The 15,917-nt window shown below is 40.3% G+C and overlaps 1 protein-coding gene across 1 annotated transcript in view; it reads right to left on the reverse strand.

Moving 5' to 3' along the window:
- The window catches only part of limd1a (LIM domains containing 1a), a 26,724-nt gene extending 13,265 nt beyond the window's left edge, over positions 1 to 13,459 (reverse strand). The window contains exons 1-2 of the mRNA XM_014022908.1: positions 11,939 to 13,459; positions 1,544 to 1,645 (exon numbers count right to left, since the gene is read on the reverse strand). Of these exons, the coding sequence (XP_013878362.1) occupies positions 1,544 to 1,645; positions 11,939 to 13,007 (1,171 nt within the window). The 5' untranslated portion in view covers positions 13,008 to 13,459. The remainder of the gene's footprint in view (positions 1 to 1,543; positions 1,646 to 11,938) is intronic.
- Between the last annotated feature and the right edge of the window lie 2,458 nt (positions 13,460 to 15,917).

The following is a 15,917-nucleotide window of genomic DNA, read 5'->3' on the forward strand; positions in this document are numbered from 1 at the left end:
GTAATATATTTATTGAGAAAAATGGTGACGTGTTCAATACTTATTTTACCCGCTGTACCCGTGCTACAGTTTGAACTTGAACCCCTAAAAACATGTACAAAAGGTTGCCTTCAGGCCCAGGCCTCCCTTGAAAAAGAGATCTGTGATCTCAACAGGACTTGCCTGGTTAAATAACGGTAAAATAAATAAATAAATAAATAAATAACATTCACTGAAGACGGCGTGAGGTCACATGCAGCACGCTTTGATTACAGACGTCACGTAAATACGGATGCTACACATTGTTATTTTTTTTAACTCACTTTTATTTAACCAGGCAAATCCCATTGAGAGCACAGATCTCTTTTGCAAGATTCCTGAAGGCAACCTAATGAGAATGTTTTTAGTTTGTGGGAGGAAACCGGAGTACCCGGAGAAAACCCACAGAAACACAARGASAACATACAAACTCCACACAAAAAACACCCCCAGGTCTGAAGTGGGGATCAAACCCAGGACCTTCTTGCTGTGAGGCGTCAGTGCTAACGACTGAGCCGTCGTGCTGCCCTGAACAGATTCACTCATGTTAGCATGTGTGAATCTATTCTGAAGCTGTCAAATGGAGGTGACTATTATCTGCTGTACCAATGTTTACATTTGTTCTTGCCAGTTTTGGCCTGCTCGGGTGTAGAATTGCACTTCAGGAACAGCATTGAGAACAATGAACTAAAAGTAGAAACAAACCCAAGGTTCAATCCCATCAATCGTACCATATGTTGGTGTCATTTCCCAGCCATCCAGGACATGACAAATTTAGAAAGTTTATAAAAGAAGAAGCTACRGRAATTCTGTTCTGTAGCTGAAGACGAGCTGAGTGTCAAGCTTTAAACTGCATGACGGTATTGATAAAATCAATATCTGAATCGATCCATATACCCCTACCTCGCTGATGTAAAGGTTGGATGAAATGTGAAATGATGCTTTAAAAGCAAAGCAGATATGTATCTGATTTTGTACTACAAATGAAGAAAAACTGAGTCAGATCAGACAAAAACTGGATTTGTCACATTCAGACTGTCATCAAAAGCTCAATACGGAAATGCAAAAATAAAAGCATTTTAAAAATCCGACTTGGGTCACCGTCGCCTGTAGTGTAAACGTAACATAAAGCTACAAGCCACTCTCACTTTCACACAACAAACCTTATTTTTAGGCATGGATGTGATTTGAAAAAGCCAGTGATTTTGAGCTTCAAATCCTGCATTTATTCATCTTAAAAATGTTTTTGTTAGAAATAAAAATACATAGGCAGGTTTAAAAAAACGATTTGTGTTTCTTTTCTGTGGGAATGACTGGCACACCTACCTACTAAGTAAACAGTAGCRATACTCAACAGTAATCTCTCAATAATGGTGTGCTTTCACGGGGGAAGGAAACGAGAGAGGAAGGTGCCATTTTCATTCACGAGTAAAGCCTGTTATTAAGGAGGTGATGTACGCTTCGTGAGCCGTGAACACTGTTCAGACGAGGACGCAAATGTCCCACAGTGACAGCATGTACTTACTACAGGCGCTGCAGGTGAAGCAGGTGTCGTGGTAGAGGCTTCCCATGGCCTGGCAGGCCTGGCTGGATCCATACACTGCCTTCTTACACTTCACACAGACTCCTGGAACAATAAGACACAGTTATGTCAACTCAACAAGTTCAAAACCACAAAACTCAAGACACTGTATCTTCTGTGACAGAGCAGTGTGAGTGCTAACTGCTGAGTAAATTAAATTAAAGTAATTAAATGACAAAAATCAGAACTAAAAGCTAGAAATAGCTAAACTGTAGCAAAAGGCTAAAATGATCAAATCACTAGCTAAAAGTAGCAGAAGAAGACAAAACTATAGCAAGTACACTCAGAAAAATGACTGTGTCCAAATTYGGGAGATGTGTCCTTTGTCAACCATGAAGACCAGAAGAAAGTGTGAAATTGGACAGTCTACCCTTCAGCTTTATTCCCTCTCTTACCCCAACAAATGTCCTTTTGCATCCCAACAACGATGATGATAAAATAGAGGGAAATTAGCAAAATATTATTATATTATAATATTATAAACTCACAAGACTAGCTTGGAGGCAGTACTTGAACTAAAGAACCTGCCATACGAGCTCGTTGATGATGATAAAAATTAATAGTAGTAGTTCTTTATTCACTTCATTTGTAACACAAATGAACAAAGTTCAAAAAGCATGCAATCAAAATAAAATCAAATAAAATGAAAGGCAGCAGMAGAAGAATAAATCTTATATCTGCCCCCTTTTTATACCCAAAATATGTTCAAAATAAAAGTAAAATAGAACAAAAATCAAAACAACTTAAAACACTTAAAATTTAAGACGCCACCTCAAACAACAATTTTCATGAATTCACTTATAATTCTCCATATTTCTTCAGAATACTAGTTTTTATCATTCTCTTCAATATATACAAGGATTTGGCATTTTTAACCTCATCATCCATGCTGTTCCATAATCTTATTCCCTGGATTGAAGTGGATCGCTCCTTCAAGCTCGTACGAACCCAGGGTTTCACAAACATTTCAAATCCCTTAAGATAATAACAGCTCTCTTAACAAAATTTACTTGAATGTTGGAAGGTAACACACCTTTATAAGCTCTGTACATTAACAGTAAAATATTATAATCGACCAAATCATAAAATTTTAATAATTTCAAATCATAAAATAATATATTCGATGGATGGCTGTAATTTTTTCTAGTAATAATTCTAAATTAAAATCACGTCTATGCWAATGACAAAAGCCTAAGAACACTGCTTTAAACTTTACATTTTTATTTAAAACTGTAYGCCAGTCTCTTGATTTGTCCGCCATTGCAAGAGAAAAAAAATCTCACGGTCAGCCGGCTATGCATCTTGCAGGATAGTGTGTGCTGTGAAGGACACACAGAAACCATCAAAAAGCAGAAYGCATTAATGGGCTGTAATTGGACGAGTCTTCGAATTAGGACAGCCTTTAGCACATCGCTATGGAATAATCATCCTTCGAAAGGATGCAGCCAAGGATTTGAAGAGTATCATAACTGATATTACCAACTTTTAAAACTGTTAGGGCCAGAGGTCTTTCTTCTATGTTTATACTAAAGCATGGAATGACATTCCTCAAAACATAAAGTCCATTTCAAAACTACAGCTCTTTAAGAAGAATCTTGTCTGCCATCTACTGGACATTTTTTGTTGTGCTCACATTTAGACGTCCTATTTTGCAAATGCTGCCTTCCTGAAATTTGGTATGCTTGTTTGTCTTTGTGTCTATGGTGTATAATGATGTGATTGTGATGCTGTATTTCTGAGTGTTTTATGTGCTGCAGAACAGGAACCTGCTGTAAAACAGCAATTATGCTGAGTCAGGCTTGATTTTTAGTAATCTTTTCCTGTTGAATCAATAAATCAAAGCAAATCAATGTATTTCAATGRGGACATTTTTTTTAAGTTTTGAAAAGTATAAAACTTACAAAAACCCAAAGTCGTAGCACTCTAGTCGCAATAGAGCTCAATGTTTTGATATATGAATGGATAGTAGTTAGATTACAAATCAAACAAATGGAAGAAAGTAAAAACAGGAAAACTGTAAACGCTGACGAAGTGATGAAAAACATCCACAGTATAAGCTCTGCTGTTAATGGCAACATATAAGAAAAAATATATAATTTCACAAATGTCGTGGTTTAGTAAGCCATCTCACTGAAAAAGAAAATACATCCCAATCTGCTTGACTTRGCCCCAAAACTTGGCCTTTTAAAAAAACACCCTGATCAAAATCAAAGTGCGCCCAGTCTCACAACACACACTGTTTTTGTGGCTTGATATCAAGACACTGAGATCTCTGAACGATAATCCACCATTTCAGTCGAGCCAAAGAACATATGATCGAAATGTCCAAATTCAGGCGTTTTAAAAAGCAGAACATGTGAGAGTACGTCGGGTTAATTACACAACGTCTCCTTTGACTTTGGACAGCTCCTGAACACCACAAGGGCTCCATGTGATCAATGTGTAACTACTTTTATCAGGAGCTTCTTTTTTCCCCCCTTTGTCCCACTTCCCTGCTCTAAATWTCTTCTGAAGATGTTCCCAGTAGCATCTGGAATGACCATGACTGATACTTCTGCTAACAGGTAGTCAGCTAACCCGATCAGATCTGGTATATCTGTATTACCTTGCAGTTATTTAGTATTAAGTCTAAACATCAAGGCTAACAATACTGATGGAGGGTAAAAAGTGAGACCTTCAGTTTCCCGTTGTGTGTGAGAGAATATGTGCATGGGCACAAGGCTATTTGTGTGTGTTTTTATAGGAAAACTCCCCGGAGACTACCATTTGGAGCTCAGCAGAGGAGGGCCGCCCAACCCTGCTTCTCCTAGAGCRCTGACAAAGAAACTTTTGTTTCCACTGTACCCAGCAGCACCCGTCACACAGCTGCCCCCCTCTAAAAACACACCGTTACACCCAACAACCCACTTCAGCTGATTCTCATCATTGACTTTATGATAAAATACACAACATGTTTTTGTTTTTACTATGCCAGCTCATCATCAGAGGCCCCGACGGCTGTAGAGGAGATTTGGAGATAAAAGGACATTATTAGAAAGTTAAACAATGCTGCTTTTATATAAGCTGGTTTGTTTACATGAAAACAGTAGATTCAATCTACTGGTTGATTAAATTCTATGTTCTAAATATTCTTATGTGTGCGCAAACAAAAAAGGAATAAGCTTTGCGAGAAAACATTTACTGAACAGATGGGTGGATGGATGGATGGATGGATGGATGGATGGATGGATGGATGGACGTTTAAAGTTTGTTTTGTATGAAATACTTGAAAATGCACAAAAACTCTTATTTTTGTTTTGTGTTTTAGTTATTTTTTCCCCAAATAAAGAAACTAGGGCTGCAACGATTAATCGACAACTAAAATAATCKATGACTAATTTAATAATCGATTAATCGTTTTCTTTTCTTTTTTTGTTCTTTACTTTGTTTTTCTCTCCAAACTGCTTTGACACCTTCCACTGCCACATCTGCCTTTCTGTCCTTGACACACATACACAGTAGTGTTAACTGGGGTAGGCAGTGGATGTCACAAACAAATTCATTTTTTCTGCWGTCACATCATATGAGCCACTACAAGTCCGCCTTTACTGCCTTTGGTCAACGTCCAATATTCCGAAACAGAGTCACATTTATTTAAAAGGAACTAACTTTGGGGGGGAGGGAAGCAAAACATGCAGACATATCTCTCTCTCTCTCTCTCGCTCTCTCTCTCTCTCTCTCTCTGCCCTCCTCACCTTTCATCAGATGTTTGTCCACTGTCTAAAATGCCACAGACACATAAATAACGGCTTGTCAAAGAGCTAATCCAGTCATGTAGTTCAGCTTCAAGTGCACATAGGAATATCACTGCATGCTGAAATGTACATAAAACATACAAGCAGCTGTTCTGAACCTTTTCAGACGGATCCTTCGCAATTCCTGTAAAGGGAAAGTTCTGATCTTCAGAGGTGAGGTTTTGTGGAAGGATTTTAAACAGAWAATATTTGAGCCCAATGGCAGAGGACAGGGCAAAGCAACTAATGCTAACCCTAACCCTACAAACTTGTTTAATGACAAAAACCGAAGTACGAGGAATGCCAGAAAAGGAGGATCAAGACCATGCCAGCTACATGCAAGTGCAATCATCATAATTGTCATATTACCGTATTTATTCGTGTATAATACGATCTCATGCATAATACAACCCCCCATTTTGAGCTTAAAAAGAAAAATAATTTAATCCTCGAACTACCTCCAATTTCATACAGACCAAGATTTTACAGCCTTTGCCGTCTTTATACATATCAGTAAAATGATCATTGGACTGTTTATTTTATTTTAACAACATATGTACTAAAAGGTACTTTGACAACAAATATATATCAGCAAACTATGATTTTGAGCATCATATGAATTCTGGCATTTTACACATAGTTCCTCACGATGCGCCAACACAAAATTCAGAGACTTCACATGAGATTTGGGCCATCTTGTGGGGGAAAAGCAGATTACTTCCTACTCACGAGCGCCCCCTCTGGTGGGGAAACGTTTTTTTCAGGGACACAAACTTTTCAGAACACCAGTAGACGGCAGCCATTACAGACGAACATGTGTTTGTTGTTGTTCCAGCAGCGGCCCGGTCACACGCTAATRTCRKTAGTTTGTTTTCATTACCAAGGTGCAGGAATACTTTTTTCTCCCTTTTTTTYGCATCATGTCGCCTGCCTGGATCTGTTATTATCTCGCTCTGAAGCACGGAGGAGTGTCAGAGGTAARCTCGCTTCAACTGCTTTTTACAACGCKGTCTCATTTCCGGACTCAGGCATTTTGTGAATGAAGCTGATATTTCAGTTAAAATACATAAATTAAACCACATTTATCCAAGTACAGTACTACCCCCCAACTTTATGGATGATTTTATGGATTTAATTTTACGTATTATACTTGAATAAATACGGTAATCCTTTTCGGCTAAATTCCACAACTATCCATCCATCCATTATCTATACCTGCTTCTTTTTTTCGGGATCACAGGGGTCACTGGTGCCCATATCCAGCAGTGCGAGGTGCAGGGTACACCCTGGACAGATTGCAAGTCCATCACATATGCCACAACTAATCATGATAAATATTTTGCCAWTATTGCCCAACCAAAATGTAAAGGTTTAGGAAGTGTCTGAGTGAATAGAAGCAATCCTCTTCAGTACTACCCTGGTTTTTGTTCATAGCCTTTCCACAAGACCCCACTAAAAAAAWTTTAACTATCATTTAAAGTTCAAGGCTATCTATTTAGCATCCAAAGATTAAGTGTTATGTATTTTCCAGACACATAGTCCAATTCTACACAATACAATCATGTAACTATGTTACTTTCAGTTGTTATGAAAACGCTGTACATATYRAAAATAAATTTGACTTTGCACCATAGTCTATCTAAACATCTTGAAATTGGCCTCTGCCTCTTTAAGAACTTCCTACCATTTCTGACACTCCCACTTAAGCACCTCTTCACAACAATGCTTCAAGGGAGGGCTGGAGCTCAGCTGCAGACTGAGCCCCAGGAAGTAGCTTTGAGTAAATAGGCAGAGCTTTGTACCAGCAAGTGTTTACAGTAGACAGCTCCACATGGCCACAGGAGATTCAAGGATTTCTCAAACACTCATGAATGAGTCAAAGCAACACTCTGGGTATGTTTTTGATGAGGGAATGATATTATTAAATATAGAGCTCAAAAAGTCAATTTTTTATAATACCCCCCTGTAACTCTTCACTTTTTATGTCAGTTTAAGATGAATATTTTATTTGTGCACCTTTAGCCTTTAATAAGGCAAAGTACTTTTCATGGACTTCTATTTCTATAAAAGAATGGGTGCTAATGACTTGCTGCAGGGAGGAAGCAAAACTCGGTTTGCAAAGAGTATATTTGTAAAACTGGTAGAGTTATCACTTTGCCAATTAGCCTCAATGATCCATATAATAACTTCACTGCTGAAAGCAGTCACAGATTTCATTTTTGAATGCATACGCATTCAGCACAACACAAAAACATGCATCCATTGCCCACAGTAGTCACTAATTATTTCCTAATTTCAACCAGAGCACACAGACGCCACACCCAGAGCTGACACACAGGATATTAAATCTTGAGTTTCCCATACATTCATAAGCAAAGGCACTCAAATGTGCACGATGGGATATCACACACACACACACACATACACACACAAATCAGCCACTAAAGTCCTGCCAGAGCAGAAGCCAAAAATCCCTGGGAAGAGTTAATAGGGAGCTTTCCACTCGACAGCCAGATGGGATGAATTAATCCTTCATCTTAACACATTAAACTGTCTTGTGAACGTCCACGAAAAAGTGTGCGAGTGTGAAACTTGGTGAGATGTCCCACCGCGTCTCCCCTCGTGGATGAACTTGACTGTAAATCGCACATTCTTTTATGCTCATGGGGCCAAACGCTAAAAGGCACATGCACAAAACGAGTCCCCTTAAGTCACTCCAGCCATCTGCTCGTCCATTCAGTCTGCACCGCAGGCACCCCGAAACTTGTCTGGGACACCCCCCACCCCGCCAAATCCCACTCCTCTCCCTCTCTAATGCATCTGAAAAAAAAAACTCATTTCTAAAATTCCACCAGACATTCCTCTGTGTTCCCCCCAGAGCAACCAATTTGGCGCTGAACTCATTTTCCCAGACCCAGAACAACTGCAGTTCTACTGATCCACACAGAGCAGTGATGGGAAATCTGAAGTGTCCTCGGTGAATTGGGTAAAAAGTTATTTTGGCGTTGGGGGGAAGCTTCTGGGAGCATAACCCTCGTAAAACTCAACGTTAAAACACGGACGAGATCTTCAAACGTGAAACCTATCGAACAGCTAAAACATCACGTTCCTCCTTTATACGTCTAATTATGCAGCTTCTTTAACGAGCACAAAAGAGGAAATAGCTTCCACACCGTGTTCTTTTTTTTTTTTCCTCGTATAAAAGCATGACTCAGAATGAGCCATGATCCGGTGGGAATCTCCCAGTGAGAACGTCCATATGCGAAGGCCACATAAGCATAAGAAATTATCTAAATATTTAGAAACATCTACATTTCTGATGGTTACTCTCAYACACATCCAGAGCCAGCTCTTGGCATAGGCGAACTAGGCGGTCGCCTAGAGCGCCATCTCCTGGACAGGGCGCCAAACTGCAGAAGAAAAAGTAATTATTTGTAATCCCTGGTTGTAACTCTGCTCGGTGCCCCTTTCAATTAGCTTTGTCTTAAAAAAAACTATAATGAAGTATTACAGGAAAAATAAACTACTCTAACCATAAAACATTTTCTCCCCCTCAATGCAGCAATCACCCCCATACCCTCTCTCTCATTAGATTGACGTTGCACTGACTCGTCCTGCTCTGACACTCTGACGGGGGAGGGGCTAGTAGTGCCTCTCAGCTAGCGGTTGTGTTGACAAACTCAGCGGAAAAAGCTAAAAAAAACTTATTGAACAGGTTGGAAGATGGCTATTTAATGTTATTTATTGTTTTTTTTAATCATCCTACAGGCTCTGACATGTTAGATAAATTTGAAAATGAGGTTTTGAGAAAATCCGTAAGACTTGGAAAAAATGCGTGAGATTGCCCTATTCGTCCGTATACCTGCAAAATGACGTAAAATACTTATAACTTACGGACAATCTGTACAAGTTGACATGTACAGTATGTTGCTTTTTATTTGCTTTCTGGGAAAGCAAATAAATCTAAGTTTACCATAGTACAGTGTTTCCCAAAGTTGGGGTCGGGACCCAAAGTGGGGTCCCGAAATATCAAGGTGGGGTCCTGAAAAGATTTTCTGAATTAATGACATTTTTGCCTTAGTTGTTACAAAGGAGTGAGGTTAGTATATTTTAAATGGATAAATTTAGTATAAAAAATTGTTACTATGCCCATGTTTTGTTGGCCTGATACAAATGTTTATCATCCAAAAATAGTTGGGGGCACAGGTCTCTGCTACTGTTATTTTGGGTCAAAAGCTGAAAAGTTTGGGAACCACTGCACTTTGGTTCCCAAGGTTGGACTTRGGACCCAATTATGGGTCATGAAGCACSTTGGATAATCTCCAGAAATCAATTTAAAGGGTAATAAAATAATTGCTGATGTAATATTTTCCCTATAATTATTACAAAAACACTAAATAAGTATAAATAAGTATTTATATTTGTGTATAAGCTGTTTAGATTGTCAAAAAGCCTGTGTTTTTAGGATTATTAACAGTGTTTGTGTACTCAGACCAGTAATATTTGGGGTCAAGTTTTTGCCATGGATATTTTATGGGTCAGAATATAAAAAGTTTGGGAACCACTGCCATAGTACCTTACACTGTCAAACTTGTTTTTAGGGGGTTCAAATTGGGGTGGGTGGGACATAGTTTGGGGGGGTGTGTGCGCTTCAACTCGCCTAGGGCACCAAAATGGCTAGAGCCAGCACTGTACACATCTGCAATAATCCTGTTGAGAAGATGCATATATATGGTGGGGATGGGGCGGGTGAGGGTGGCTGTGAATCGCAAAGATGACATTTCAACAGGAAATTCCTCCTGTGAGGAGATGAGGGTGAGTGAYGTGCATGTACACAGGAGGGAGGCTTTTTTGTGGCTTCTTAGACATCAGTCTTCTCAGAGTGTTTCCCTCRTTAGTCCCGCTTTGAGAAAGAAAACTAGAAAAGAAAAGTATCTTCAAAGACCTGACAAAGACAAAAACTTTAAACAGGAGTCCCGTGTTTGGCGCATTTTGTTTCTGTGTGCGCGACAGCAGCCTTTGAACTGATCTGGAGGAGAAGTATACGTTTTCACCAGTCCAGACGGAGCAGCTAMAGAGCTCAAAGCACTGATTTAGGAAACAGAGACCACAGGGTTCTGCTGATGATGGACATTCCTCTCCCTCTCCACCCCTGCCCACATCTGCTGGCAGAGATTGTTCCACGTTCGCCCCCAAATGCCAGCAGCACCAGTCACAGGTGTTGTTGTGCTTAACCCCACCCACAAAATCAGATTAAGGGAAATTAGGAATGTGCAAGCACACAAGYCACTGATTTCATTAGGAAATAGCGGAGGCCAGTCAGAAACTTAAGAGCTCGATTCTCCTGGTCAGAGCTGGGCAGCGTTAAAGTAAGAGTTGGAATCTTTAGCAGAGGGGTTCTATTGAAAGGTTATAAGTAATWARCATCTTACCTGTCGTAGACAGCTGTTTGAAATAACYAATCTGGAGAAACAAGAGTTTAATCCTGACTAGACTAGTCTGCAGGTCCAAGACCAYAATGGATCAAAGTGTCTAAAACATYTGTTTKAYTAAAACATKTATGAGATTCATTCTGTTGTCATWTATTTTAGCTTTTATGAACATCTGTTTATCTGCATGCCAGAGTCTCTAACTGTAACAATCTCAGGTTAAGAAGTGACAAAGGTGCAGCCGTTTTGTTCAAGCCTTTAAATTAACGTAATGTGTGAGCTCATACAGAATCACAAGATTTCACGTCATCTGTCAGTGATCAAGGTATATTAGCTACTTCCACAGCAAAGTTCAATGTTTGTTAAAGTGACAGACTTCGCCAGTTTTGCGTATTTAGCTAAAGATGAACATCTACCAATGGCTTTCTGAGTGTTACTCTAAAATCTACGCGGGTGGTTCGTCAGATATTTTTGCTTTAGAGCAAAAACATCACCGTTTCGCCTTCAGCAGTCGCCGAATAATAATCAAACTCATCAAATCTTCGCTGGAATAAGAGAAAAGCAAAAAAAGTGTATAAAACAAAACGTCTGCATGAATCTCTATGAAAACGTCTGAGAGTAAAATATCAAAACTATTGGAACTATTCCTTTAACTAGCTGTCGTAAATTTAGATCATTTAAAAAAAACAAGTGGACATTTTCCCCTCTGATTCTGGAGTCTTTTTACTGCCAAAAGCTTTGTTGTGGGCAGACAAAAAAAAAGGCAAATTAAAGAAAATGACTCCATTTAAGAGGGACCTCACATGCTGCAGGCCTGATATGTTCAACTGTTTTATCAGTAAAGACCATGAAGGCTATCAAAGGCATAAAACATCTGGGACACACTCCAGTTCAAACCACGGGGAAAACACACAAGATATGCATGTGTGTGTGTGTGTGTGTGTGTGTGTGTGATGTAAACCCAGAAAAACGACAAAGGCTGGCAGTGTGTGTTTGTGGAATATGTGGAATAACATGAAATCTAAAGCAAGTGGGTTTATGCTCCCAGCTTTGGGTGGGTGGTTCTGTCGCTCAGCATGCTCTCTGACTGACAGGACCCCTCCATCGTTGATGGGGGGGAATGAGGAAAGTCTTACCAAAGTAGTCCGTCTTTTTTTGGGCATCCATCTCTTTCTCCAGCTGCTTGGTGAGGGCCTCTAGTTTTATTTCTGCCACTGAGGGCCCCTGTTCGGTAGGCTGTGTGAGCAGAGACTGGGGGGGTGTTTGGATGTTCTTAGGGGAGCGCAGGCCTTCTGCCTCACCGCTGAAGAACTGTCCCGTGGCAGGTACCGGGCTTTGACCCGGACTCAGGTTTTTGGAGACACTGCTTGGATGCAGGGCAGCAGAATGAGTCACCTGGACGTTTGATTGGGGTGTGTCACAGGACTCAGGACCTAAAACTGGACCGTTATGGCTGGTTGGAGGTACAGATTGGGCCTCGGGCTGCGTATGGAAGCCAGGTCCTCCTGTGAAAGCACTCAGAGGCAAGGCGGGTCTGGTCTTGTCTGGTTGTGTTGGGTCAGATGGCTCTGCAGGCCAGACTCTGGCCGGACCCTGGCTGTTGCTGATGGTGGAGGGTGCCTGGGCGAGCTGAGGCTGCCTCTGACACGCACTGCTCCCTGACACCACCAGAACTGGGGCCGTCGTGCTCTCTTTGGRGGGGGTCCAAGCAGCTGGTGGGCTCGCAGGGTGCCTGGCGGGGTTTCCACAAGGGTTGGGGTATGAATGCATCTCCAGCTCCTTATTATCGTAATTGTTTCCGTAGTGGTGCACCCTGCTGGCCGGGAGCTCAGGCTGGAAGGCAGTCTGGTGCTTCTGGCCGTCGAGCTGACTCCCGGGCGCGGGGCCAGAGAGGATCGGGGGCTTCGCCGCCGCCTCACCCGGCTGTCTGGAGCTGTTGATGGGCGGCCTGTCTTTGATGTGATGCGCGCTGCTGGGACCCCCATTCATCTTCACGAGCTGGCTGCTCGTGGCCATTTCCTCTTGCTGCTTCTGCATGTGTATTTTAGTCATTTTAGAGGCAAAAACTCTTCTCGTTTCTTCAAAGTCGGGGTTGTTTCCCGCATCCCTCCTCGTTCGAAACAAGCCATCTCTGGATGCTTCATACATATTCAAGTCCTCGATGAACTTACTCGCTTCCAAACCTAAATCCTCGTATTTATCCATTTTCTGTGAGGGAGAAAAAAAACTTAGCGTCTCTATATTACAAGTGGAAAAAATGACTTCCAGAATTAAAAAAAAAAAAAACAGCTTAAAGTAATGCTATAGTGAAAAAATAGTCCAAATAAAGCAGAAACTTTTCCTGTCGTCCTTGTATCCCTCCGCGGCGGAGATTTGAAAACTTTTTCCCGGTGAAGCGCTTCGTCCGGCTCGGTTCAGTTCAGCCCGGAGAAAAGGCAGCAGCAGCAGCAGCGTCTGGGCTGATTATAACAGATCCCTCCCTCCTGTTCGACCGTCCCAGCGGGAAATCAGCACACAAAAAAACTTTCTTCTTTCCTCCCCTAACAGTTTTTTAAAGTACTTTAATTAAGCTGAATGAAAGAGATAAAACTTGTTAGCTAACCGTGGGAGCGACTTGGAGCCATACGTGGCCGCCGGGTCCACAGTTGGGACTGAAAACAGAGAACCGCTTGTTTTTAAAGGCGCAGAGCTCAAACTAAAGCAGCGCGACCTGTTTTTGTTTGTTTGTTTGTTTGTTTTGCTGTCATCCGGTCTGAAGCTCCACAGACTATATTTTAAATTTGCCTCATAGGCGAACAACACCGGATCTATACTGATTCATCCGCTTTTTATCTGTTTCCTGCCGCTCTGTGTGATCTTTAAAAATAGCACATTGACTCATGAGTAAAAATAAATAAATAAAAGATAATCACAATTGTCCCTTTTAGTCCATAAAAATCCTACCAACCAAAAACTGCCCTAAGTTAACCCAATTTTTTTTTAATTATTACTTATTGTAAACTAAAAATGTAATGTTTCAATATTTTTACTGTAGTAATTCAATTTAAAAAGGCTGTAGGCTATGAAACATCAGGTTTACTTCATTATGCCGACTGGTTTGACTCAAATTGATTGCTTAAATGTAAAATGTAATAATTAAGTTCCCAACAAACAGCTCATCAGTGTTCATATGATTATTATGATTCTCCAAACTAAGTTTAAAAAGCGCTCTAAGGCTTCGAGAGTAAATGCGCATGCGCAACTAATATGGCAAGCACTTTGGCACAATATTTATTCAATCAAGAGTGCATTTTAACTAAAAGGGCTAATTAGCTGCATTAATATCTCATGGTAGTGTACAACAAAACCTGYTTGTTTTGAAAATTAAAAAATCTTAAACATGTAATTTGAAATTTATACATTCTAAAATTTAATTGGTGATTTATAAAATTAAGGAATAATATTTAAGTTGTATTGTTTTGTTGTAGTTCACAGTGAGATGCATTTAAAATGATTTATGAAGAGGGTTGGTTTGAAATACTATCACAGTCTTATTTCACAGTCTTACTTAATTTATAAAAATAACATCTAGCCAGGAAGCTCTCAGGTGGTAAAGTTAAATATAGTGTTTTAAAACACAGAAAATAGGGCCTTAAGGCCAGAAATGACCCTTGAACATCTAAATCCAGCCCTTATTCATAAAAACAAAACAACTCGGACAAAAATAACGAAAAACATCCTTTTATTATTAAATCTCCAGGCAAATAAAAACCAATTTTCCGCTTTGTTCCACACTATTTTTAACAAAGACTACTGTTGTTTGGGTGTGAAAGCCTGAATTCTTGTGTGAAATTTTGGTAAAACTAGTGTTTCACACTAAATGCTTTTTCATAACCAAGAGAAGACTTTTACCTTTATTGCCACAAGTGTCAGTTCACAGAGAGATACGTTTAAAATGGTTTATGAYGTGGAAAGTTGCCCATTTGCTTCCATATTTGTAAAGCAAAAAAGTTTTATAGGGCTGCATTTTAAAACATGCTATGATGCATATGGGAAAGATTCTGTATACGTATTAATTAAATGTGTTGCTCTTTACTTCTTTTCAACAAATGTAAAACAGTTGCTGGTTAAAAGCATAAATCTCTTGCATCTGCATGTTTGAGAATGGTCTTCCAGTGGGAGTGTTTATCTGGTTTAACTTCTTTCTGATGCATTACTTAAAAACAACTTGGATATTATTCAGCAAACATTTGCCAAACCACAGTTACCACTCAGATGTTTGTCAAATGTTATTGCAACATAGATATAACGGCATTAATGTGCACGTCAAAACAAGGTGCTTATCAAATTTAAATGCTCTTTCATTTAAAATGCTAAAAAGGATCAGGAATGGGTGACATTTGTGTGTGTTTGTGTATGTTGGGGTGATATTGTGTATCTTCCAGGCACATAGTCTAATTCTATAACACAATCAAGTAACTATGTTACTTTCAGTTGTTATGAAAAAGCTTTATATATCAAAACTAAATCTGACTTGAACGCCTTGAAATTGGCCTCTGTTTCTTTAAGGACATCTACCGGTAATCGTTTCCCACATTCCCACTTCAGTACGTTTTCACACTGCTTCAGGGGAGGGGGTGCTCTGTGGGACAGGAGCTCGGCTGCAGACTGAGCTCCAGGGAGGAGCTTTGTACAAATAGGCGGTGCTTTGTACGAGCAGGCAGCTCCACAGGTCTACCACAGGAGGATTTCTCAAACATGCAGGGTTTTGTTAAAACAACACTCTGGGTAGGTTTTTGATGATGGAATGACATTATAACATGATATAAAACTCAGAAAAGTTGATTTTGCATATTTAGCTTTGTGCAACATGTTGTAGTGGCAACATACAGTATATTAGGGGTGGCTGTGGCGGAGTGGTTAGGGGAGACGTCCTGGAACCGGAAGGTCGCTGGTTTGATCCCCCGTCCAGCCGTCTCAGTCGTTGTGTCCTTGGGCAAGACACTTCACCCACCTTGCCTACTGATGGTGGTCAGAGGGTCCGGTGGGCGCCGGTGCATGGCAGCCCCACCTCTGTCAGTGTGCCCCAGGGCAGCTGTGGCTACAGTGTAGTTTGCCATCATCAGTGTGTGAATG

This window comes from Austrofundulus limnaeus, unplaced genomic scaffold (genome assembly GCF_001266775.1).
Source record: "Austrofundulus limnaeus strain Quisiro unplaced genomic scaffold, Austrofundulus_limnaeus-1.0 Scaffold348, whole genome shotgun sequence".
Lineage (NCBI taxonomy): Eukaryota > Metazoa > Chordata > Actinopteri > Cyprinodontiformes > Rivulidae > Austrofundulus > Austrofundulus limnaeus.